The 20,206-nt window shown below is 32.3% G+C and overlaps 2 protein-coding genes across 3 annotated transcripts in view; one reads left to right on the top strand and one right to left on the bottom strand.

Annotated features, from left to right (window-relative positions):
- LOC124953611 overlaps positions 1-16,854 on the top strand; it is an 87,345-nt gene extending 70,491 nt beyond the window's left edge. Inside the window, 40 exon segments of the mRNA XM_047505213.1 lie at positions 20-325; positions 418-750; positions 835-1,137; positions 1,207-1,512; positions 1,602-1,919; positions 2,028-2,351; positions 2,456-2,761; positions 2,886-3,218; positions 3,298-3,597; positions 3,678-3,983; positions 4,058-4,375; positions 4,465-4,788; positions 4,867-5,178; positions 5,318-5,641; positions 5,735-6,040; positions 6,122-6,421; positions 6,557-6,880; positions 7,285-7,608; positions 7,784-8,104; positions 8,180-8,449; positions 8,523-8,711; positions 8,824-9,177; positions 9,268-9,480; positions 9,566-9,763; positions 9,839-10,033; positions 10,114-10,482; positions 10,569-10,781; positions 10,861-11,052; positions 11,149-11,361; positions 11,441-11,623; positions 11,687-12,274; positions 12,361-13,308; positions 13,398-13,766; positions 13,873-14,355; positions 14,437-14,583; positions 14,677-14,921; positions 15,028-15,298; positions 15,393-15,631; positions 15,727-15,913; positions 16,001-16,854. Coding sequence (XP_047361169.1) covers positions 20-325; positions 418-750; positions 835-1,137; positions 1,207-1,512; positions 1,602-1,919; positions 2,028-2,351; positions 2,456-2,761; positions 2,886-3,218; positions 3,298-3,597; positions 3,678-3,983; positions 4,058-4,375; positions 4,465-4,788; positions 4,867-5,178; positions 5,318-5,641; positions 5,735-6,040; positions 6,122-6,421; positions 6,557-6,880; positions 7,285-7,608; positions 7,784-8,104; positions 8,180-8,449; positions 8,523-8,711; positions 8,824-9,177; positions 9,268-9,480; positions 9,566-9,763; positions 9,839-10,033; positions 10,114-10,482; positions 10,569-10,781; positions 10,861-11,052; positions 11,149-11,361; positions 11,441-11,623; positions 11,687-12,274; positions 12,361-13,308; positions 13,398-13,766; positions 13,873-14,355; positions 14,437-14,583; positions 14,677-14,921; positions 15,028-15,298; positions 15,393-15,631; positions 15,727-15,913; positions 16,001-16,239 — 12,293 coding nt within the window. The 3' untranslated portion in view covers positions 16,240-16,854.
- Positions 16,855-17,082: 228 nt separating this feature from the next.
- Positions 17,083-19,996, bottom strand: LOC124953609 (RNA-splicing ligase RtcB homolog). Of its 2 annotated transcripts, XM_047505210.1 has the most exons (11): positions 19,875-19,996; positions 19,575-19,674; positions 19,291-19,486; positions 19,086-19,216; positions 18,887-19,013; positions 18,698-18,804; positions 18,449-18,608; positions 18,187-18,362; positions 17,979-18,113; positions 17,737-17,901; positions 17,083-17,646 (listed from the first exon to the last, which is right to left on the bottom strand). In XM_047505210.1, exons 2-11 carry the CDS (start codon positions 19,668-19,670, stop codon positions 17,419-17,421), a joined length of 1,521 nt encoding a protein of 506 aa, XP_047361166.1. In that variant the 5' UTR covers positions 19,671-19,674; positions 19,875-19,996; the 3' UTR covers positions 17,083-17,418. The 2 variants fall into 2 exon arrangements, with proteins under 2 accessions (XP_047361166.1, XP_047361167.1); XM_047505211.1 differs by lacking the exon at positions 19,875-19,996 and having other exon boundaries at positions 17,084-17,646; positions 19,291-19,434; positions 19,575-19,666.
- Between the last annotated feature and the right edge of the window lie 210 nt (positions 19,997-20,206).

The following is a 20,206-nucleotide window of genomic DNA, read 5'->3' as shown; positions in this document are numbered from 1 at the left end:
AATTAGGTTTCATTTATAGCGAAACCAACTGATCCATGTATTCCTTCACCCTGCGGTCTCAACAGTCAATGTCGCGTATCAAATAATCAAGCGATATGTAGTTGTTTGCCTACTTTCATTGGAACACCACCTGCTTGTCGTCCAGAATGTACTGTCAGTTCTGATTGTTCGACAAATCGTGCGTGCAAAGATCGTAAATGTATAGATCCGTGTCCCGGAATTTGTGGTATTAATGCAAGATGTGAAGTTATTAACCATAGCCCGATCTGTAGTTGCAAAGTAGGTTCAACTGGTGATCCATTTGTAAGATGTTTCGACCTTTCACGTAAGTACTGAACAATTACTATTTAGCACAGTGCTTAGAAATTATTTTATTATATAATTAATTAAAAAAATTGAATTTATTTTTTCATATAGCTCCACTTAGTCCACAACCTGAACCCATCAATCCATGCATTCCATCACCTTGTGGTCCTTTCTCCGTATGTCAAGATATTAAAAACAGTGGAATAGCTACATGTACCTGTATGGATAATTATATCGGCAGTCCACCCAATTGTCGACCAGAATGCACAATAGATTCTGAGTGTATTAGTAGTAGGGCATGTTTAAGACAGAAATGTACAGATCCTTGTCCTGGTTCGTGCGGTATTGGAGCTAATTGTTATGTAGTTAACCATATGGCAATGTGTACATGTCCCAATGGTTATACAGGAGATCCTTTCGTTAATTGCATCTTAGAACTAGAACGTAAGAAATCTTTTGTAAAGGACATCTTTATTATTTATATATTTATAAGTCATAAGTTTTATATATAATGAAAAAATATTACAGCTAAACCAACTCCACAAGATCTTTGTAATCTGTCACCATGTGGTCCAAATACAAGGTGCCATAATGGTACATGTATATGCTTACCAGAATATCATGGCGATCCATATTATGGATGCCGTCCCGAATGTGTACAAAATCCAGATTGTCTATTAGATAAAGCTTGTGTTCGCAATAAATGTTCTGATCCATGTTCAGAAGCATGTGGCAAGAATGCACAATGTATAGTGATAAATCATACGCCTATGTGTAGTTGTCCTGATGGAATGTCAGGAAATGCATTTGCTACATGTTATCCCGTGAAAGGTAAATTAGCTTTATGCTAATTCTTACATATGCTATTCATATTTGCTTTACAAGCAATGAATCTTATAGATCCAGATATTGTTCAACCGTGTAATCCATCACCATGCGGACCAAATAGCCGATGTCAAGAATTTAATGGGCAAGCTATTTGTTCATGTGTTCCCGGATATATTGGAAATCCTCCTGCATGTCGACCTGAATGTACTGTTAATACTGATTGTTCATTAAATGAAGCTTGCATTAATATGAAATGCAGAGATCCTTGTCCAGGCTCATGTGGTATATCTTCTCGCTGTCAAGTAATCAACCATAGTCCTATTTGTAGTTGTGCACCCATATTTACCGGAGATCCATTTGTCCGTTGTATACCTAAACGTAAGTATTAGAATTTATATATTCTTATATATAGAACTGACTATATATTAATATTGATTGTTTTTTATATTTTTCTGTTTCTTTTAAAGCCGATGAAATACCACCGACTTTAAATCCTTGTCAACCAACACCTTGTGGTCCTAATTCTCATTGTCAAATTACAAATAATGCACCATCGTGTTCTTGCAAGGATGGATTCATTGGCACACCACCAAATTGCCGACCTGAATGTATTAGTAATAGTGAATGTAGTAACTATTTGTCGTGTATCAATCACAAATGCGTTGATCCATGCCCAAGTTCATGTGGTGTAAATGCAGAATGTCACGTATTAAATCATATACCAATGTGTACTTGCCTTTATGGCTATACTGGTGATCCCTTTATACAATGCACAGTTAAACAGAGTAAGTTACAAAGTTGCCATACAATTCTTTCTCTTCTCTCAAAACCAATGTATATGGCAAACGAACTATTCATTTTTTACACAACTTTCTTTTCATTTACTATTTTAGCTGAACCATCACAATTGGATCAACCATGTCAACCTTCTTCTTGTGGAGTAAATGCAGTTTGTAGAAAAATTCAAGGAGTTGCTACTTGTTCATGTTTACCTGAATATATAGGAAATCCTTACGAAGGATGTCGTCCCGAATGTTCAATCAACTCTGACTGTCCTTCTCATTTAGCCTGTGTTAGATCAAAATGTCAAAACCCATGTCCTGGTACTTGTGGTTCCAATGCAGACTGTCAAGTTGTCAATCATTTACCTATTTGTACTTGTATCCCACATTACACTGGAAATCCATATACAAATTGTTTCTATGAAATGGTAAACCGTAAGTTTCGAAAGAATTTACTACATATAAATTAAAAAGATTCTATAAAGTATCTTTTCAATTTATACAAATTAAATTACTAAATAATAATTCATTATTTGTAGCTATTGATAAAGAGCAAGATCCTTGTAGTTCGTCAGTTTGTGGTCCGAATAGCAAATGTCAAAACATCAATGACCAAGCCGTTTGTTCTTGTTTGCCAGAATTTATAGGAACTCCACCAAATTGTAGACCCGAATGCGTAATGAATTCAGAATGTGATTCGAATCTTGCATGTATTAAAAATAAATGCGTAGACCCATGCCCTGGAACATGTGGACGCAATTCTCAATGCAAAGTTATACGCCATAGTCCTATTTGTAGTTGCACATTCGATATGACAGGTGACCCGTTCGTCTACTGTTTTGCAGGTAAATTTTCATTCATTAATAAATTATTCATCTATTTCAAAATATCCTTTACCCGAAATCTACTATATTACGATACACTATAATAAAATTGAACTATAAAAAAATTAATTACATTTTCCAACAGCACCTAAACCGAATGATGTATATCCTAAAGATCCATGTACTCCGTCTCCTTGTGGATCTAATGCAATGTGTAAAACCATTAATGATGTACCTGTATGCAGTTGTATGAACAATTATATCGGGATACCACCTAACTGTCGTTCAGAATGTTCTATTAATTCAGATTGTCCTGCCAATAAAGCTTGCATAAGAGAAAAATGTAGAGATCCTTGCCCTGGATCTTGTGGTCTCTATGCACAATGTTCTGTTGTAAATCATACACCAGTATGTACATGTCCCGAGAGTTATACCGGTAATCCTTTTGAGAATTGCTATTCCAAACCTGTACCAAATGGTAAGGACACTAATGAAATTATATTTATTCCTTTTTAGTCATAATTGTCCTATTAGAATGATATATAATTTTTTTACAGAAACTGAACCATCTGATCCTTGTAAAGAATCTTTGTGTGGATCAAATACTCAATGTAATGCAGGTATTTGCACATGTCTACCAGAATACTTTGGAAATCCATATGTTGGCTGTCGTCCCGAGTGTGTTGTTAATACTGATTGCCCTCGTGATAAAGCCTGTATACAGCATAAATGTCAAGACCCTTGCATTGGTGTCTGTGGCATTAATGCTGAATGCAATATCGTTAATCATTTACCTATGTGCAGTTGCCCACAAAGTATGTCTGGAAATGCATTTATTTCTTGCACTTTAATTCAAGGTTCGTACTTTTTAGATATCATTTTAAAATACATATAAAAGCTTTATATTGATCGTTAATTAATAATAACATGAATTTAGACACAACAGTCAAGAATCCTTGCAATCCATCTCCATGTGGCCCGAACAGTCATTGCAATGCAATAAATGGCGTTGCTGTATGTGCATGTATTACTGGTTTCAAAGGAACGCCACCTTCTTGTAGACCAGAGTGCGTTGTAAGCTCTGATTGTGCTCGTAATAGAGCTTGTAATAATCAAAAATGTATCGATCCATGCATAGGGGCCTGTGGAATATCTGCCGAATGTATTGTAATAAATCATAATCCTATATGCAGCTGTCCAGCATCATATACAGGAGATCCATTTGTAAAATGCATATCACAATGTAAGAACTTCACTGACAAATTTATTCAATCGGATCTGGAAACGACTACTATATGAAAACTTTTTTCCTTTTAGTATTAGAACCAGAACCTCCAGTAAACCCTTGTCTACCATCACCTTGTGGACCAAATTCATTGTGTCAAATTCTAAATAATGCACCATCATGTTCTTGCCTTCCCGAATATAATGGAAGCCCACCAAATTGTAAACCCGAATGTATAAGTAATAACGAATGTCCAAATCAAGAGGCATGTATCAATCGAAAATGCAGAGATCCTTGTCCAGGATCATGTGGAATTAATGCAGAATGCAATACAGTCAGTCATATTCCCATATGTACATGTACCAATGGTTTCACTGGTAATCCATTTGCACAGTGTTATCCGCAGCAATGTAGGTTTTATATTTACATACGAGCCTACGTACATATAAACATTTTATAAATAAGTATAAATAATATCTATGCTTTCGTATTTTAATAGATGAAATACCAAAGGTACCTGATTTGTGTCACCAAATATCTTGTGGAACAAATGCTAAATGTCGCGTATCACATGAGACAGCTTTCTGTTCATGCCTACCTGAATTTTATGGAAATCCATACGAAGGTTGCAGACCAGAATGTGTCATTCATTCTGATTGTGCTCTTAATCAAGCATGCGTACATAATAAATGCCAAGATCCCTGCCCTGGAACATGCGGTTTCAACGCCGTCTGTTACACTATTAATCATATACCATCTTGTAATTGTCAATCTGGATATACCGGTGATCCATTCACTCGTTGTAATCTTATTGAACAATATCGTAAGTTTAGCAGTGTTCTAAAATATTTTCTATCTCAATTCATAAATAGATTATCGTACAATAACATTTTTTCCACAGCCACACCTAGCCCTAAAGACCCATGTGATCCTTCTCCGTGCGGACCAAATAGTCAATGCATTAATACTAACGGAAAGGCTATCTGTACATGTTTGGTTAATTACAAAGGGACTCCACCAAATTGTAGACCAGAATGTGTCGTCAGTACAGAATGCCCTATAAACCGAGCATGTATGAATCAAAAATGTATAGATCCTTGTCCTAATGTATGTGGAATCGATGCTCGATGCGAAAGCATCAACCATAGTCCAATTTGCAGTTGCGGCATTAATAAAACTGGAGATCCATTTGTGAGATGCTTTGACATAACTCGTAAGTGATAATCACTAACTCTTAATTAAATCTCGATCTATACGCAATTTATAACTCATAAAATTTCCTTACATTCTCCTATTCATCTTATTAATCTTTTCGTATTTATTTTATTAATTGTAATACCTTCTTCTTTTAGCGACTATTGATTTCCCGAAACCTGAAAATCCGTGTATACCATCTCCATGTGGACCATTTTCATTATGTCAAAATTACGGAGATTACCCATCATGTTCATGTTTGCAAAATTACATGGGTACACCTCCTAATTGTCATCCAGAATGTTCAGTCAACTCTGATTGTATAAGTAACAAAGCTTGTATTAGAAACAAATGTAAGGACCCATGCCCTGGATCTTGTGGAACAAATGCTATTTGCACTGTAATCAATCATACTCCATCTTGTACATGTCCCAATGGATATTCTGGAGATGCGTTTAGCAATTGCGTTCCTGTTCCCATATGTAAGAGATTTAAAATTTACTTACAATGTGTTTTTGATAACCGATTCATAAAAAATTGTTTTTCACATATAAATATATCCCAATATTCTATAGTTGGACCACCGGAACCACCTGACCCATGTAATCCATCTCCGTGTGGATCGAATGCTATATGTAATAATGGACTTTGTAAATGTATTAATGAATATCATGGTGATCCGTATCGTGAATGTAAGCCAGAATGTGTACAAAATTCTGATTGTCCATTCGATAAAGTTTGCATAAATAATAAATGTATTGATCCTTGTATCGGTATATGCGGTAAAAATGCAGAATGCACTGTCATTAATCATATACCAACATGTAGCTGTCTCCAACAATATGAGGGTGATCCTTTCAGTATCTGTAAACATGTTCAACGTAAGTCTTTATTCATTAATTATTCCAACAAATATTTATTGGATAAAGAGCATTCGAATCTAATTAAATATATGATCATAGCCCGCAAAACACCTTGTAATCCTTCACCATGTGGACCCAATAGTATATGTCATGAATTCGGCGAACAAGCATCATGCTCTTGTCTTCCTGGTTATAATGGAGTACCACCCAGTTGTAGATCGGAATGTATTATCAGCTCCGACTGTGAACAAGACAAAGCTTGCATCAATAATAAATGTCAAAATCCTTGCGAGAATGCTTGTGCTTACAATGCATTATGTATGGTCCGTAATCATAATGCTATTTGTAGCTGCCCTCGTGAATACACCGGTGATCCATTCGTCAATTGCTTCCCTATGAGTAAGTTTGTTGAACCTTTACCATTCTTACACAAGTTACTAAGTAAAAAAAAGTTCAATTATCAAACAGTACACAAAATTTCCTTAAATAGAAAATCTATAACAAGGAAATAAACCTAAGAGTCTTTTTTGTTAGAACGGCCATACGAAGAACCCTCAAGAGATCCATGCAAATCATCACCATGTGGACCAAATGCACATTGCACTGTATCAACCGAGCAGAAACCCTTATGTACCTGTTTACCCACCTTCATAGGATCTCCACCAAATTGTAGACCTGAATGCATTATAAATACTGAGTGTCCAACCAACCAAACATGCATGAATAAAAAATGCAACGATCCTTGCGTTGGACTGTGCGGTATTAATGCAATTTGCCAAGTTACCCTCCACCAAACTCGTTGTGATTGTCTTGAAGGATACACTGGAGACCCTCTTAGAATCTGTTCCATAATTATGAGTAAGAAAACTTAAAAATTCTTTCAACATACTATAGTAATGTAATATGTTTTTACATATAATATCTATATATCAAATATCTTATATATTTCAGTTGAGTATGTAAATATTGTATAAATTATATATGCACAAAACGCATGTTACACTATTGTGTACAATAGTCTTTGATTGTACATATATATTTTACTTTAAATTATATATTGAAAACCTTTTTTATTTTGATCGATAATATATATTTAATTTAAAACATTTATATTTTAAATATTGCTTTTCAGTATATGTGCAATGTTTGTAAACAAAATGCTTGCTATTATTTTTTATTACATAAAATAAGGCAAATTGTAATTAACATATACATAGATAATTTAATTATGGCAAATAATTTATTACTTAATTTAATTACAGAACTTCCTAAGCCTCCGTCGAATTTAAGTCCATGCAGTCCGTCACCGTGTGGTTCCAACGCTTATTGCCAAGAAAGAAATAACGTCGCTGTTTGCGAATGTTTACCAGACTATAGAGGTGATCCTTACCTAGGTTGTCAACCAGAATGTTTATTGAACTCCGATTGTCCAAAATCTCAAGCATGCGTCAAAACAAAATGTCAAGATCCTTGCATCGGTACTTGCGGGATTAATGCAATTTGTACCGTATCAAATCACATTCCTATCTGTTCATGTCAATTACCAACTATTGGAGATGCATTCACGCATTGCTTTATGCCAGAAGGTAATAGCATAAGATATTTACAAAATAAAATATATATATATATATATATATATATATATATATATAATTCTTAATTTTAAATAATACTTTTCAAATAAATATGAAAAAACTAGCTGATCCTAACTTTTCAAAAGTAAATTATTTATTAATATTAATATATGTTTTTTATATTTAGAACCAACGAAACCAAATCCATGCCATCCTTCACCATGTGGTCCAAACACTATATGTGAAACAGTACAGGATACAGCAATTTGCAAGTGTCTTCCTAGTATGTTAGGCATACCTACAGATATAACAGGTTGTCGTCCTGAATGTATCGTTAGTTCAGAATGTCCAGCTGATAAAGCCTGCATGAACAACAAGTGCATCAATCCATGTTCACGAAATGTATGCGGAATTAAAGCAATGTGTAAAGTTCTTAATCATAGTCCATTATGTAGTTGTATTCCTCCATTGATTGGTAATCCATTGTTTGAATGTTATCCACAATCTGGTAAGTACATTTTATTATTATTTTATATAAATATATTATCAAATATAACATACTAATTTACATTTATTGTTGTAGAAATCGATCCATGCAGTTCATCACCTTGCAATTATAACGGCGAATGTAAAGTAAGAAATGACGTCGCCTATTGCATATATCCAGAATGTATTATAAATTCCGACTGTCCACGTGAAAAAGCCTGTTTGGCACAAAAATGTAGGGATCCTTGCGTCAATGCATGTGGAATAGATTCTATTTGCCAAACTATTAATCATAAACCAGTATGCTCTTGTCCAAGTGGATTCATGGGTAATCCCTACATAAAATGCATGATTACTACTCACGAAGGTAATATATAATACATAAATTATATAAATATTTATATTATATGAATGATCAATTAATTATTACAAATTTACAGTGCCAAATGTAGAATGTATACAAAACTCTGACTGTACGAACGATAAAACTTGTTCAAACAATAAATGTATAGATCCTTGCACTGTCCAATCATGTGGTTTCAACAGCCGTTGCTATGTTCAAATGCACAGAGCCATTTGCGCCTGTAATGAAGATTTCACCGGTAATCCACAACAATATTGTCAGAAAAGTATGTATCAGTATAGTAATTTATAAAAAAATAATAACTATTTCTCATGACAAATACCATTTGTATATTTAAATAGTATATTACCGTAATTAATTATAATTATTTATTTTAGTTGGATGTCGTGGTGACAACGAATGTTCATTGACTCAATCTTGTATCAACAATGAGTGCATTGACACTTGTCAAGTAATGCAATGCGGTATTAATGCATTATGTACTGCAGATGGTTATCACAAAGCTCGTTGTTACTGTCCTGACAAATTTTTGGGTAATCCTTATCAATTATGCAAACGACCGGAATGTATCACTGACAATGATTGTGCATCTTCATTGGCATGTCAGAATTTACAATGTATAGATCCATGCTCTTGTCCTTCATCCGCTCAATGTTTCGTTATTAATCATCGACCAAGTTGTCAGTGTCCACCTGGTTACACCGGTGATCCTTATACATCATGCACTCTAGGTAAATAAATCTTTGATTTAAATTAAAAATATAAGATGAATCTTATCATGCATTGTAAACGATATTTGTAAAACATATTTTTTTCTTTAGAATTGGAAGAATATGTTCCCGAATGTCAAACTGATGTAGATTGTCCTAGCAAATTAGCATGTTTCAATGCAATTTGCAAAGACCCATGCGTAGAAACAAAACCATGTATCTCTAGTGCTAAATGTAGTGTTGTAGATACTTTACCACTGAGAACTATGATCTGTGAATGTCCGCGAAATTTCATGGGAGATGCAACAGTTGCCTGTATTCGAGGTATGACATTATTAATGACGATGTTTCTTTTAATCTGATCAATGTTTTATTTTTTTGATGTATGATCAATGTTATTTTTTTGTAGTTGATAAACAAATTGAAGCAATATGTGTAAGTGATTCTGAATGCAGTTCAGATATGATATGTTTAAATCAACGTTGCATCAATCCATGTGCTGTTAATCCGTGTGCCTCCAATGCCGAATGTTATGTAGAAAATCATCGTCGTATTTGTCAATGTCCTGCAGGACATACTGGTGATCCATTTGTAATATGTTTCGATGGTAATAAGAATATTATAATGTACACAAAATTTTATGAATTAATTTATATTAATCATAATATATTTTTCTAAATAGAAAACAACACGCTGCCTAAATGTGAATCTAATTCGGAATGTCCATCTAATAAAGCATGTATAAACCGTTTATGTCAAGACCCCTGCTTAAGTAACAGATGTGGTTCAAATGCAGAATGTATTGTTAATAGACATCATCCAACTTGCCATTGTCAAGAAGGTTTTGCAGGAAATCCACAAATACAATGTTTCAAACGTAAGTATTATAATATAAATTTTATTTATAGATTGATCATAATATTCCCTTTATAATATTATATTATTTAAAATTTTTAGCGGAATGCAACACAGATCATGATTGTCCTTACGATAAAGCATGCCAGAATGGCAATTGTTTCGCACCTTGTCTTCTTAGTGAAATTACATGTGGTCGAGGAGCAGAATGTATAACTGCAGAACATAAAGCTCAATGTATTTGTCCACAAGGCAAACAAGGTCATCCATATGTCGCGTGTATTTCAACAATATGCCATTACAACGAAGATTGTGCAGATCATGAGATTTGTGATAGGTTGAATAGAATTTGTCGACCTGTTTGCGACGTTGAAACATGTGCAGAAACTGCTATTTGCGTTGGACAAGATCATCAACCCAAGTGTACATGTCCAACAGGAACATCAGGAAATCCATACGTGAAATGCAACCGTAAATTATTTTATTGACTCAACATACTCATATTTTTTATTGTAGCTTCAATATTTTACTTCTATATTAAATTTTTATTATTTCAGGAATAGAAGTTCAACCTGAATGTCTAGAAGATATAGAATGTCAATCGAATTTAGCATGTATTAATGCACAGTGTCAAGATCCATGTGGGCCAACGAACATGTGCACGCAAGATCAAGAATGTAAAGTTTTAAATACTATTCCTCTTCGTACAATCATTTGTTTATGCCCGCCTAACACAATTACAGACATCAACGGAAACTGCATAAATATAGGTAATACTTGATATTTAAAATATACATATTTAAATTTATATGTAAATTAATTTTAATCATATATTTGTTTGACGTATAGAGTTGAATAATGTTCAATGTCATTTGGATCAAGATTGTAATGATAATGAGAAATGTTTAAGTGGACGATGTGTTGAAGCTTGTAATACTATACAATGTGGATATAATGCTCAATGTAAATCCACTTATCATACTGCTACCTGTGTATGTGCTTCTGAATTTACTGGCGATGGTTATATTGAATGCACGAAAGGTATATTGAATTTTTCGTTTATATAACTAATATTCTTTACAACTTACATCGATTTATTACAAATTACAAAATTTTATATCATGTATTTATTTCCAGTTACATTCCCACCATTACCACCAAATCAACCGGAATGTTATAGCAACAGTGATTGTGTCCAAGATAAACAATGTATAAATTCTCTTTGTTTAAATCCTTGTATTGCTACTAAACCTTGCGGAAAGAACTCTTTCTGCCATGTCGAAAATCATGATTCTATTTGTAAATGTCCACAAAGTTACATTGGCGATCCTAGAGTAAATTGCATACCACGTAAGTTAAATACTGTTTAAAAAAATACTATAACAGTATTGATAAAAAAATTTAATGACAACAAAAATTATTGTTACAGCCAAGATTATTACGGAATGTTCGTCTAATAGTGATTGTGCAGGAAATACTGCATGCTTTAACGGTGTTTGTATAAATCCATGCAATTGTGGATCAAATGCAAAATGCATTGTGGCCAATCATTATCCGTCATGTGTGTGTCCTCATGGTTATTCTGGCAATCCTCAGCTTGGTTGTTTTAAACGTAAGTATTTCTGATAATTTTTACGTTAATACAATACAAATAATAATTAATTTTTATTTACAGTTGATTGCGAGTCTGATAACGAATGCAACAATGCAGCAACTTGTTACAATGGACAATGCATTAATCCTTGCATCTTAGACAACAAATGTGCCATTAATGCAGAATGTTACGGATATAACCATCGTTCAGCTTGCCGTTGTAGTACTGGCTACGTTGGAAATCCGCAAATACATTGTGAAAGAGTAGAGTGTAATAACAATTACGATTGCCCACATAATCAAGCATGTAAAAATGGACGTTGCATTGATCCCTGCGTCGAAAATTCTCCTTGTGCTCAAAACGCACTTTGTTATGTACAAGCTCATCTTGCTTCTTGTCGTTGTCCAATAAACATTCCTTCAGGAAATCCATATTCATACTGTGAGCGTCATCCTCCAGGTGCAGTGGACGAACCAGAATGTAGAATCGATACAGATTGTGGTGATAAATTAGTATGCATCAGAAATGAATGCATCGATCCATGCCCTGTATTAAAACCATGTTTAGAAAATGCTCGTTGCGATGTCTTAGACACCGTACCTGTACGAACTATGACTTGCACATGTCCAGAAGGATGGATCACACATATCGATGGAATATGTAGACCAAGTAAGTCGATAATTTTTTATTTTTTAACAATTTCTACCATAATTTTTCATAATTCGTTATAACGTTACGAATTTTGTATTTTACAGTACAATTAACAAACATTGGAGCTTGTGTTACAAATGACGAGTGTAATGACAATGAAGCTTGCGTGAATAGACAATGCCGAGATCCTTGCAATTGCGGTACCAACGCAATCTGTTTCGTAAGAAATCACAAACCAATATGCTCTTGCAAAGAAGGCTACCAAGGCAATCCTGAAATTGCATGCGTTTCGGTAGAATGTCAACAAGATTACGACTGTGCTCTAGATAAATCCTGCAAGAAAAACTACTGCGTTGATCCGTGTTTACTGTCAGATCTATGTGGTTTAAATGCCGAGTGTTACGTAAGAAACCACATAGCTGATTGTCGTTGTCGCAAGGGATATTATGGTAATCCTTTGGACAAATGTCGAGTTATTGGTTGTCACAGTAATGGAGATTGTCCTAGCGAACATTCATGTATCAACATGCAATGCATCGATGCTTGTCTTCACGACAATCCTTGTTCTTCTCGTGCCGAATGTAAAGTTCTAAATCATATCCCAATTTGTCGCTGTCCAGTTCATTATACTGGCAATCCATATATACTTTGCAAGTTGGAAGAACAACCTGAATGTAGAGAAGACAGCGATTGCCCAGACAGATTAGCATGTTTCAATCACAAATGCGAAGAGCCTTGTCCAATAATACAACCTTGTACTCCGCCATCAGAATGTAGAGTATTACCTACATCTCCAATAAGAACAATGATTTGTGTTTGCCCAAGCGGATATGTTAGTAGTGGTAGTGGAACATGTCAGCCTACAACACCAATCGTTAAAATCGAATGTACAAAGGATAATGACTGTGCTCAGGACAAATCTTGTATCAATGGTATATGCAGAAATCCATGTTCTTGTGGTCCTAATGCAATTTGCAATGTAGTCGATCATAAGCCAGTATGTTCTTGTATCTCGGGCTACGATGGAAGCGCGGACATTGCATGTACCGAAGGTATACTATTAAAATATCTTACGATTACTAAATCATCTTTCAATTTATTATTACGATAATTTTCTCTAATTATATATTCTATGTTATAGTCACCGGTTGCCGTATAAATGACGATTGTAGCGGAACACACGTATGTGTTAGACATAATTGCATTCCTGCTTGCTCATCCACGACAATATCTTGTGGAAAAGGAGCAGAATGTCGAGCTATAAATCACAAAGCCATTTGCGAATGTCCACCAGGCTTAAAAGGCAATCCTACCGTATCTTGTGTTTTATTAGGATGTAGAAGTAATACGGATTGTCCCACAAATAAAGCATGCATTAACAATCGTTGTGAAGATCCTTGCATATCAAATCCGTGCACTGATAAAACTGAATGCAATGTATACAATCATGTTGTTGAGTGTTCTTGTCCACCAGGATACATTGGTAATTCCAAATCTGGATGCGTTAAAGGTAGAAATTACATACTTATAAAAAATATTATATAATTCATGTTATTACTACCAAACTTATTTTTGTTTATACTTGTTATTATAACGATTTTATTATTTACTCATAGAAACATGTAAAGCAGATTATGAATGTCCACCGCAAACAGCATGCTTTGATGGAGAATGCATCAATCCTTGCATCAAAATTGCACCTTGCGGCATAAATGCTATTTGTAAAGTATTAGACACAGAACCAGTTAGGACAATGATCTGTGATACAAGTAATTTATTGTATTTTATAATTATATTTTATAATTATGTTATTTATTGTGTTTTATAACATATATTTATTCTTCTTATAGTAAATGTTTGTTCTTCTGAGAAAGGGCAAATACGTGACGAGTATGGTAATTGCGTTTGCCCACAACGCATGGCTAAAGACCAACACGATATTTGCATACCCTGTCACGAAGATACTGGAATGATCATTAATAATCAAGGATATTGTACTTGTGCCTTAGAGAAAGGATTTTTGATAGATGAATACGGTCGTTGCATATGTCCAACTCAAGATGGATACAAATTAACTGGCAATGGATATTGTAAACTTGGTAAGTACGCAATTTCTACATTTAATTATTTCCTTTAGCTTTATATAAACTTTATATTAATAAATATTAATATCATTACAGTTGGAATAATAGAATGCAGAGTAGATGACGATTGCGCAGATAATAGATATTGTGAACAGACAACAAAAACTTGTGAAGATCCTTGCTCAAAAATAGTATGTAGTGTAAATGCATTTTGCAATGCAACTAGACATCAAGCTCATTGCTGTAAGTATAAAAAAAAATGATTAATATATATTATTATAGATATAGCTATAGCCAGAAAGTTTTAAATAAATTATAATTATATTCTCTCCATAGTTGTCAAAGAAAAAACACCCAAAACAGATTTCCCCACACCAGACATGGGCGTCAGTTGTTTATCAGATGGAGTCCAAGTTGAAATATATTTGCAAGATCACGAATTCGATGGTGTTTTGTATGTTAAAGGCCGTAGCAAAGATGAACAATGTAGACGTGTTGTTTCGATACCTGCTGAAACTATCCATAAAACTGATATAATATTTAAAGTTGCATTTGGCAATTGCGGATTGATACATGTAAATGTAAGTATTCTTCAAAAATTATTAATATATATAATGTTTACTTCTTAAATAATTTAATTTAAATTTTTCCTTCTGAATATGTTTAATATTATGATTTAATTAATAGGGACAAGCTAGTTTCATACTTGTTGTTCAGAAGCATCCAAAATTAGTAACATACAAAGCACAAGCCTATCACATTAAATGTATATATCAAACTGGTGAACAAAATGTTACACTTGGCTTTAATGTTTCAATGTTAACTACTGCTGGTACTATTGCAAATACTGGACCACCTCCAACATGTATAATGAAAATAGTTACTCATAATGGAAATGAAATAAATTCTGCTGAAATAGGAGATAATCTAATGTTACAAGTTGAAGTTCAGCCATCATGTATGTATATTTTCGGGAGATCTATTATATAGTTTTAATAGATAAATCATCATATAATCAAACATCTAATTTTTTTCATATTTTTCATCCATAGCAATTTATGGAGGTTTTGCAAGAAATTGTGTTGCCAAAACTATGGAGGATAATTTGGAAAACGAATATATTGTAACAGATGAAAATGGATGTGCAACAGATCCAACAATATTCGGAGAATGGCAACAGGATCATGAAACTCAATCATTGATGGCTAGTTTTAATGCCTTTAAGTTTCCCAGTAGTGATAATATCAGATTCCAATGTAATATACGAGTCTGCTTTGGACGATGTCAGCCTGTAAATATTTATTTAATAATTATTATTATTTTTTTGTGAAATAAATCCTAACAATATAACAAATTTATTTAATTATAATTAAATATCAATTTTAGGTAAACTGCCGAGGATACAATGCATTCGGTCGCCGTCGTAGAGATGTTGAAGCTGAATCAAATGATACAGCCTTAAGTCTCTCTGATGGTTACGAAGGACAGCTTCGTGAAGAGATAACAATTGAATCGAACTTAATATTTACTTTGGAAAGAAGAGAAGAAAGATTAACAGCAGATCCGGCTGAAGGTATAATATTTAATTATTTATATTAACTATTTAATACAGAGATCAGCAACTTTTTCTTCATTAATCATGTAATATTATCACTTTCAGTTCCTTCCGCTCAAAGAGTAGAAGATATTTGTGTTTCTATGGTTGGATTTATCATAGCCTTAGTAATAACAGCACTTTTAGCACTAGTTGCTGTCGCTATTGCTGTGTCATGCTGGTTAATGGCATACAGACGTCAGCCAAAGACTGCTGGACCACTGCCACATCCACCAGAGTTTCCAAATCCTCTGTTCACTACCGAATCTGTAGCTGAACCTTCTCCTGATTATCACTTATCATAAGTTTTTTAGTATAATTATTTTATATATAATATAATTTTTTATAATTATATCATGGAATGCATTTCAGACCATTCTTCCTAACTTGGTCAGTCTTGTATTTCTAAATGCAACTCCTCCAATGACTATCTTTTTTACATATGCTCTCAAGGGTTTACATGATCAATGTCACTATCCTGTATAAAAATATTACTGTTATGAAGTATGTATGTATTTTCTATTTATGGTGACGGGGTTGCTTTCATTATCTCTCTATGTGTATACATGAAACATAATCTTATTTGTCATAAACATCATCCTCTGTATTATTTTTTCTAGTCAGTGGAGGATTTGTTATACACACACAAATACACGAAATCGCGAATTTATTTGCGTGTAAAGTCAAACAAAGTAGTCTAATGTAATTTTTTTTATTATAAAAATAGACAATTGTACATTTTAACTAATGCCAATTAAATATATTGCAAATGTTTTTTCAATCAGATGTTCTATAAAAAAAGTTTAATTACATATATGAATTAATCTATGTGGCGAAATCACGATGCCAAATAATTGTGAAAATATTATAAAAATATTTGTTGACAAATTACTTTAAATTTAGAATAAAGTATATATATATATACATACTTATATAATTATATATATATATATATATATATATATATATATATATATTTCTATTTATATATATACAATATAGTAGAAAATAAAGTAGCAATAAAATTTAATAACATTAAACATGTAACAAACGTATCACATACGAACACTTGTAATGTAATAACATTTGCGATAACAAAATTAAAAACGAACATTTTGAAAATAATTGTGATGTTTATTAAATGCATTTATACTCTAAAATATGAATTTTACATTTTAATATAGTACATGGCTTCCTTAAATTGTAAAAAATACTATTTTATCACAACATAATCAATCTTAAAGACTATACAACATACTTATCATTCATTTATAAGTTACATTCGATTGAAAGAATTTATATTAAGGTAAGTGTTAATATAAATTTTATAATAATAATTTTATTTTAATTCGGATTATTTAAATAAATTCATGTAATAATGTATTCTTTAATATCATCGATCATTGAATATCTAATGAAGAACTCCATGGCATATAATTTATATTAAATATAAAAGCTATATATTAATATATATTTTATGTAAATTATCCTTTAATAACTGCTATTGGCCTCAGCTTAATACATTTTTTAGAAATACCAGCTGAATGGCATGTATTTACAACATCCGTTACATTCTTATATGATTCTGGAGCTTCTTCCATAACTAGTTTTGGTGAAGCAACTCTAATAGATATTCCTAAACTTTCTAATTTGTTTAATACATCTTTATAATCCAAATTTCTTCGTGATTTTGCTCTAGACAAGGCACGACCCTAAATATATCACAAAAATTAAATTAAATTTTTTTATTAAAAATAATGCTACTTTATTATATATATTTTCAATGTATTTTAAGTACTTACAGCTCCATGGCACGTAGATCCAAAGGTTTCTTGCATTCCTTGTTCAGTTCCAGTAAGAACATAACTACATGTTCCCATTGTACCACCAATTAAAACTGGTTGACCAGTTAATTGATAATCTACAGGAATCAATGGATGATGAGGTGGAAAAGCCCTGGTTGATCCCTTTATCAAAAACAAAATAATTTATCTTCTTTTTCTTCTATTATTCATAAAAAAACATGTTATACTACAAAACTTACCTTTCTATGAATTAAAAGTGTTTTTTGTTTGCCATCAACCATATGTTCTTCTATTTTAGCAACATTATGCGATACATCATAAATAACATGCATATCCAAGTCATCTGGAGAAAGGCGAAATTGTTTTGCAAATGCCTGAAAGTATAATAAAAATAAAAAAGTTACACATAATATAATATCATTTACTTATATGTTTATAGATACGAACCTGTCGTGTGAGAAATGTCATAGAACTTCGATTAACCCATGCAAAATTAGCAGCAGCTGACATAGCTTTTAAATAATCTTGACCCTCCTGAGATTTAATATGAGCACAAGCAAGTTGTCTATCATTTGTTTCGATATTATCCCTTTTCATAGCTTTTTCCATTTGTACAAGTGCATCTAAAATATAAATAAATTATAGATAATTAATTCAGTAAAATAAAGAAACATGTATTTTATCTTGTTTCTTTTTTTATCTAAAATACCTGTGGCAACTTGATGTCCAAAGCCTCTGCTTCCAGAATGAATCATGACACAAATTTGGCCTTTTTCTTCGATACCCATTTTGCATGCAGCCCATTTATCATAAATTTCATCTACAACTTGAATCTCAGCATAATGGTTTCCTGCGCCTAATGTACCCAACTAAAATAATATAAATGTTATTACAATGTTATTAAAATAATATAAATGTTATTACAATTAATACAGTACTAATGTAACTTTAAATTTACCTGAGGAAGACCACGTTTCTTTGCTCTTAATGATACTTTCGAAGGATCAGCATTTAACATTCGACCATATTCTTCACAATGTTCTTTATCTTCTGCCCAGATATAACCTATAATCGATATAAAAATGAAAATTATAATATCGAAATATTCCAAAACACATTTCTTATTAAATTTTAATTAGATATTTACCTTCTCTTAAAGACCAATCCATACCCATCTCCAATGCCTCTTCTAAATCTCTTGCATTCATTGGTATGATTCCTTTAGATCCAACTCCTACTGGGATATGATCAAACATACTTTGTGCAAGTTGTTCCTATTAAATGCAATATTGAATTTATGTATAGTTTAAAATGCAAATAAAATAAAAATATAAACTATATAATACCTTAATAGGTAAAATTTCATGTTCAAATAAATTTGTTCTTAACAAACGAACGCCACAATTTATATCAAATCCTACTCCACCAGGTGATACTATAGACTTTGGATCATTTAAATCAAATGCTGCCATATTACCTGTATATAAGATAAATATATTATATATATGGAAAGACAAAAAAAAATATAAAAAGAAAGAAAAAATATTATACCAATGGCAAAACCATATCCGGAATGAACATCAGGCAATCCAACTGATCTTCCTACAATTCCAGGTAAAGCAGCAACATTAGCAATTTGCTTCATACCTGGAAGGAAACCTCCAACTGTTCCTGGCCTACATGCATTTCGTAATTCTTCAAACATTAAACGTTCTAATGTATTGTTGACATAAAATATGCCTTCAACCTTAAAAGTATTCATGCCAATTAAATATTTTTTTCTTTCTTTAATAAAATTTTTAATAAAATCATTTTAAAGAATAATTCATATGTACCTTCATATTTGGTTGAAAACCTTTTTTAATTCTCCAAGACCATTCATTAATTTTTTCTAAATATTTAAGTTCTTCCTGATACTGTCTAACAACCATTTTGCTAAAAATAAAATGTAAATAATTGTAATATTTAATATAATTATTTATTATATGATGTAATATAAGTATTAATATACTAACTAAAGCAACGATTATAATTAAAAAAAAAATATTTAATATTATAATATTAAACCTACAATAGTTATATATGTGTATAAATATTAATTATAAATAATTAATTAAATTATAACTTATACGTACAATCGTTCTAAATAAACTTGTAAAAAGCCGACTATTCTTACAAAATCTTGTAACAATCGCCCAAAGTTATTTTGACAGTCTAAAAAAATAATCAGTCTTACCACGTTTTAAATATTACTAGATAAAATCAGTACCAAGCATGCGCAAATACCGAAATGTTTCTACGCATGCGCCGCAATATGTAACTTAATTTCAATATACGTAATATAGGACAATTATCAAAATATATATGTATATATGTTCCTTTGATGTAAAATAAATAAACAAGTAATGTAATAATGTTAAGTGCGACCAAATATTATTTATTTCCATATAATCTATTTACAGCTATG

This window comes from Vespa velutina, chromosome 13 (assembly GCF_912470025.1).
Source record: "Vespa velutina chromosome 13, iVesVel2.1, whole genome shotgun sequence".
Lineage (NCBI taxonomy): Eukaryota > Metazoa > Arthropoda > Insecta > Hymenoptera > Vespidae > Vespa > Vespa velutina.
This window is presented reverse-complemented; position numbering and strand designations above follow the sequence as displayed.